A 6775-nucleotide genomic window follows, 5' to 3' on the forward strand; every position below is an offset into this window, starting at 1 on the left:
TCTTTCATTTCAGTAGGAGCCATTCTGTATGGAGCCTTTGAAATTGGAGCTGTATCTGGAATTAAGTCAATAACAAACTCCACCTCTCAATCAGGTGGTAAACCAGGCACATCATCAGCAAAAACATCAGGATAATCCTGAACCACATCAATGTCCTGTAATTGCAAATTACTTTCTTTTCGCACACCACTGAAGCTAGATAACCCATACAACCTTTGTGCAAAACTTATTAGCTTGAAGGCAAAAAATAATAGGAATATCCATCGAAGAGACTAGACCAACAAAAACATCATTATCATGGTTATCGGCTAAAAATTTCACCGTCTTGCCCACACAATCAATCACTGCACGATACGCAGATAACCAATCCAGACCCAATATAACATCGAATGCAACCATCGGAATAACAATAAGATCAGCAAACAACAATCTCGTACCCATCTGTACGGGACATGCCTTAAGAATACTAGTAGGACAAATCTCATCACCAGAAGGCAACATAATAGTGAAGTGCAATGGCATAACAGTAGGTTCCACAGATATAGAATGCATAAACACTTCAGACATAAAAGAATGGGTGGCATCAGTATCAATCAATGTAATTGCTTCTTTTCCATAGATTAAAATATTACCTGATATCACAGAAGAATCAGGATTAACACTTTTCTTCGTCATAGCAAATATTCTGCCCTGGACTTTACCTTTGCCTGAGGAGAGAGGACATTTCAGTGCCGTGTGTCCCATCTCCTTGCACTAAAACATCGTCCACTACCCACCAAACACACACCCTTGTGTGGCTTTCCACACTTGGGACATAAGGGTCGCTCCATAACTGAAGAAGGCGCAGAAGGTTTATTGCGTTGCTCCATCTTGCCTTTTCCTTTGTAACCACCTCGAGAACTAGTTCTTGTCCCTTGCCCCCTAGCTTGAAAAGCTTGCCTCCTTAACTGCCGTTCCTTTTCAATCTCTTATTCATCGTGCTCGGCAAGTAAGGCTCTATCAACGATATCTTGATAAGTAATCACTTTTGCCATATGAACATCCTGTCGAATTTTTGGTTTCAAACCACGAAGGAAATGTTCTCCTTTGTCTTTATCATTTTCAGCAATGAACGGAACAAACACACATCCTTCTTCAAATTTCAATATATACTCAGCAACAGACAAGGAATCTTGTCGTAACTCAAGAAATTCTTTAACTTTCTTCGCTTTAACTTCTCTCGAAAAGTACTTGACATAAAATAACTCTTTGAACTCATCCCATTTTAACTTGTGAACATTGACAGTCACTTTCGTAGCTTCCCACCAGATGCGAGCAGCTTTGACTAACATAAAGACAACACAACTAACCTTGTCTTGATCAGTGAACTTCAAGTAATCAAATATAGCTTCCAATGATTTGACCCATTCAAGAGCTACGAGTGGATCGGCACCACCTATAAACTCTGGAGGGTTCATACGTCTGAAACGATCATATGCACCATCTTCAGAACTTTCCGTTGTGCCTTGAACTCTTCCACGACCACGACCCTGAGTCCAGGTATGCATGCTCAGTAACTGCTGGATTTGCTCACCATGAACCTTCGCTTGATCTTTCAATAGCCTACTAAATTCATCTACAACTTTTACCGTCTTATCAATGGGAGGGGTCCTATCGTCCCCTTCAATAGTATTTCGCTTGGGAGGCATGTCCTACACATAAGCTCACCTGCAAGTCATTACAGAGATCTGAGCCACAGCCGGTATCTAATACCAAAGAAGTAGAGTTAATTGAAATGTTTACTTCAATGTTAAACATAACATTTCCAGAACCCTTTTGGGCAACATATTCTCTGCAGTGATGACAAACATCTGCAGTCTTGTCAGCCTTAACTGGTGTGGCTGCCACAGCGGGACTTGGAGTTTGCCTCTTCAAGGGCACGTTCTTCTTGGGATGTTGGAAAGAACGCTTCTTTCCCTTCCCACGTGGACCAGTCTTCGCACCAGATGAAGAACCCACATAAAGATCCGACTTCTCTTTCTCGATGGTAGCCTCAAACGTAACAAGCATGTTCACCAACTCCTCAAGGGTAGGCTCCATCTTGTTCATGTTGAAATTCACCACAAAAGGATATCAAATGAGCTAGGCAATGACAACAGCAACACGTCAGTGGTCAACTCTGATGGCAACATGATATCCATGCCAACGAGCTTGTCCACAAGCCCAATCAACTTTTTGCCATGCTCATGGACCGAAGCCCCATCTCGCATGCGTAAAGTGATTAGCTCCTTGACGGTAGCATGCCTAAGAGGACGTGTTTGCTCACCAAAGAGCTCCTTAAGATGCAAATGAATGTCAGCAGCACTCTTTGCATCCTCAAAACGCCTCTGCAGCTCATCATTCACAAAAGCCTGCATATAACACTTGGCTTTCAAGTCATGGTCACACCATTCCTTGTAAGTCTGCAATTCCTGTCGGAGCCTCAACAGGGGGCGACTCAGTAAGTGTATATGCAATCCTTTCCAAATTCAAGACGATTTTCAGGTTTTTTAGCCAAGTGAGGTAATTAGGTCCGGTTAATATGTGTTTTTTGAGTATTGCAGATAATGGGTTGCGAATCGAATACATTGTCAAATTTGTACTGAAAAGTAAAACAGATAAATGTTAATGAATATTTTAAAATATTTGGTAAGATATAAAGTATGGACTTTTACTTTATAAATGTTTACTCCCACTGTTTTGACATCTTTCACTACCCTCTAGTGAAAACGGGAAACTCCTTTCTTTAGTAGGTACGTAAGGTCCAATTAGCGAATTATGATCCCGAATAATATCAGCTAATCATAATTCCTAAAAGGTAGTTTCCAATTGAATCTCCATGCAACCCTTTACGTAAATTTTTGTCTCACGTTTGATTAGGACCCAATAATATGACGTCGTTCATCTTTACGTGTCAAGCCTTACCCATCGATGTCGAACCTTAATGGACGGTCGCCAAGAGTTCCTTCAATAATATGAGCCGAAATCATGGGAGTTCCACGTAGTTCACATCACCGTGTCAATGGATGTCACAGCTTTCCGGTGTCTAGGGCCCCCCAATAATATGAGCCGAGCCCCGAACACGGGTAGCATTCATCATGCACCCATTATCGATAGAATACATGGAAATTATAAACACCTTTATAATTCTCCTTTTCGGGCTTGATATTAGTTTTGAATCTTATTCAAAATGAGGGTTTTTAATTTTGAAAGGTCTCATCATTAATTTTATTTAAAAGCTCGCCATGTTTGATCGTTTGTTTGTCGGATTCATGCAACTTTGTTATTATCACAATAATAACGCACATACTCATTATTTATAACATATCATGCATATATTATAAACAGTAAACTAAACAAGGATGATCAATTGCCCCAACACTAATGGCCCGTGTGAGCTAAACACGGGCCTAGGTCCAATCCTAGGGAAATGCATGGGATGCAAATGCAACTATTACCTAAGCCTCCAATATTTACATGTCTTCGATCTTCATAATCATCAAGGCCACCATCTTCCAATCTTGATCTTCCACTATACTAATATTTACAATTAAATATCCATTGCAAATAGGGATACATCTCATGGGGTGGGAACGGGCCATAAACAAAGCCCAATTGTAAGTTGATAATTATTAAAATCATTCAACACAAAATATCCTAGCATACACCTAGCAAATTGGGCTTGAGATTTTGATCATCCTTCATGCATAATATCATATATCATATACCATCAATTAATTATCACAATAATCAATTGATCCAATATTATATATCTTGATCCAATCACTAACCGCCACGATTATAAAAGTATACAAACACCTTTGTCTACTTTCTAATTAATTTATTTATAATCGAATTTCTTGTAAATCACCATTTACTATAAATAATTAAAGTACAACTTCAATTATTTATTTCATGAGAAAATATTTACAACTTTTGTAAATTTAAACTTAAGGACCCAAAAAATCATTTTTCACCAAAAACATTTTGGCCCATTTAAATTTCACAAATATGTTAGCCATCTAATGACCCAACAACTTCAAGGCCCATGACACTTTGATAATCCAAAACACTTTTGGGAAACCCTAGTCGTCATCGCCGTCGCCGGATTCCGGCCAACTAACAATTTTTTTTATATTTAAAATGAAGGGGCTGTTCGGGCAGCCAGCCCACTGCCCGAAATGGCCAGCAACATGCTGCCCAAAAACACCCCAAAAATTGACCTTCGATTTGTTGTTTTGATTGTCTCATGCGGTTAGAAATTGACCTCAATATAATATCATGTATTTGCTACAAAAAATAGTGACCATAGCTCATGATACCACTTGATAGGGGATCGGTTATGGTGCCCGGATGCGTAACGGAAGTTTCAAAATTGTTTTTCAACAAGTGAAAAAACCGAGCACCCACTAGTAGTGTAGCAAATAACATAACACAAAATATGTCATACATAGTGTGTTTAGATAAATATATCTATCAATCTCTCAAGATTGATGATGGCTCCAACTAATTTGTAAACAACTTAGTTCTTCAATAGCAAGACAAATCTTCAAGCTTCCAAGAGCACACCTTGCTCAAAATTAAGCCCACCACCAACAAGCTAAATCCACTCTAATTTTGCACTAGAAAAATTAGAGCATTTTTCATTTGAGAAGAGAGAGTTTCCTCAACAATTGAAGAACAAAAATCGGGGAGAAAAATGCTACAAGTTTCGGCCAACTCAAGTGCAAAGAAGAAAAGGATGAGTTGTCTTGGTTGTGCAAAAAGTTGAAGTAAAAAAGTTGCATGTGCATGCCATGCCATTAACTCAAAAGTTGCCTCCAACCCTTCACCTCCCAATCATGCAATTCTATTTGGACTTGTAACAATTACAAGGCCCATTGACTTATTTAAATATTTCAAACCCATTTGAGGCCATTTAAACTTTACTTGATTTTACTCAAGCCCACTAGTTGAATAATTAATTCCTATTGGGCTTTACAAGACCCAATATTATTTAATTAATTCAATACTTGAATTAATTTAATTATTTGGACTCTACTAGGCCCACTAGTGTTTAATTAATTCAATACTTGAATTAATTTAATTTAGTCCATAATAATATTTATGAAAATCACAATTTTCAAATACATTATTTGGCCAACTTTTAATTTAGGAACAATTCCACAAATTAAAAGTTACATTCCCCTCATAGAAGTCGTACTTCTATTTTTCTTTACGCTTATAAACTCCTTTATAAGCCGTTCAACACATTGAACTATTTTACTTCTCAACGGTATCTAGAAAGTTAGCACTTGTTTGGCCCTCAATGGTTCAATGATACAACTAGACGTGGGTTCACATCTCCATGTGATTCGGGACTAAACATGTCCTTATATGAGCATACCCCAATAGCTCCATTGATAAATATAAAAATTGTACATTAATTAAATGTTTTATAATATAAATTTATAGTTTTTGTTTTATTAAATGTTTAAATATTATATGTTTTATAATAAATTGTATAAAAAATAAGGTGTTGTGTAATTATAAGTTTTTACTATTTTTACAGGTTCGATAAAACAAGAATAAACTTGGCATTGCAAATGGGATTAAGATAATTCTTGGACCTATAGAAAGTTGATGATAATATCTACAATATTAGTGACAAGAATGAGATAAAAATTTTCACACAATTGGGATCAAATTATGCAACAAAAAAAGTTACCAAAGAAGTGGCAGTTTTACCATGCTCTAGTATTTTGACCATATCTCTCAAACTACTTGGTCAAATGGTTAAAATAAAATACCATAATTCAAACAACTCAATTATCCACATGTTTTATTTTATATGGAGAAGCAAAATTGGATGGGAAGATTTTTAAAAGTGATGTGTATTAAAATATAATTTCTTGGAACACCAATGAAGACTTTTGTGTAAAAAAATAATATTTTTTTTGTGGTTGTCTCCCCAAATTTGGCTATAAATAGGGGTGCATTGTAATGAATTGAGATATCCCTCATTCTATGAACAAATCTTTGAGTTCATAATATTTCTCTCTTTATTTTTTCTTTATTTCATCATTTAAAAATAATTAGTATGTTAATTTCATATTCAAAGTTTTATACTTTGAATAATGAGTAGCTAACATCCCAAGGTTGAGATGAAAAGGTGAAGCTCTTGGTATGATAATAAGGTTATTAAAAGATAATAATCTATGTTTTATATTATTTAATCATTATTTATTGTTTATGTTATATTTATTTCTTTAAGCATTTTTATACTCTACTTATAAGTGGGAGTTTTGCTTTATTGTTGCTATATGTTACACTAAATTCTTGGTGCCATTTAAATGTTTATTTTGTTTTACCAACCATTTAAAGTGGATGTCTTGACTTATTATATATCAATATATCATATTATGAATTTCTTGGTACCATTTAAATGTTAGTTTGGTTTTACCAACCATTTAAAGTGGGAACTTTGATTTAGTGTTTACAAATATATATAGCACAATAAATACTTGACAACATTGATAAGTTTTGATATATATTTTATACTTATAAGAAAATAGTATATAACATAATATAAATATGATTATTTAATATATTGGAACCATTTTATTAAGTGGATTTCAATAATGTTCATTAATGTTAACTTTATTAAAATATCAAGAGTGGATCATCTAATCTCAACTACTTAAATTAAAATTTGAACAATTAAAAATTACCCATTAAAGATTCAAACAATTAAAATTAAAAAGAAACAAAAACAAAA

At 35.2% G+C, this 6775-nt stretch overlaps 1 protein-coding gene across 1 annotated transcript; it reads right to left on the reverse strand.

Moving 5' to 3' along the window:
• Nucleotides 1-968: 968 nt before the first annotated feature.
• Nucleotides 969-1688, reverse strand: LOC140991891 (uncharacterized). The gene has a single exon (XM_073462058.1). The coding sequence runs from the start codon at nt 1686-1688 to the stop codon at nt 969-971; it is 720 nt and encodes a 239-aa protein (XP_073318159.1).
• Between the last annotated feature and the right edge of the window lie 5087 nt (nt 1689-6775).

Source organism: Primulina huaijiensis, chromosome 2 (genome assembly GCF_012295235.1).
Source record: "Primulina huaijiensis isolate GDHJ02 chromosome 2, ASM1229523v2, whole genome shotgun sequence".
NCBI lineage: Eukaryota > Viridiplantae > Streptophyta > Magnoliopsida > Lamiales > Gesneriaceae > Primulina > Primulina huaijiensis.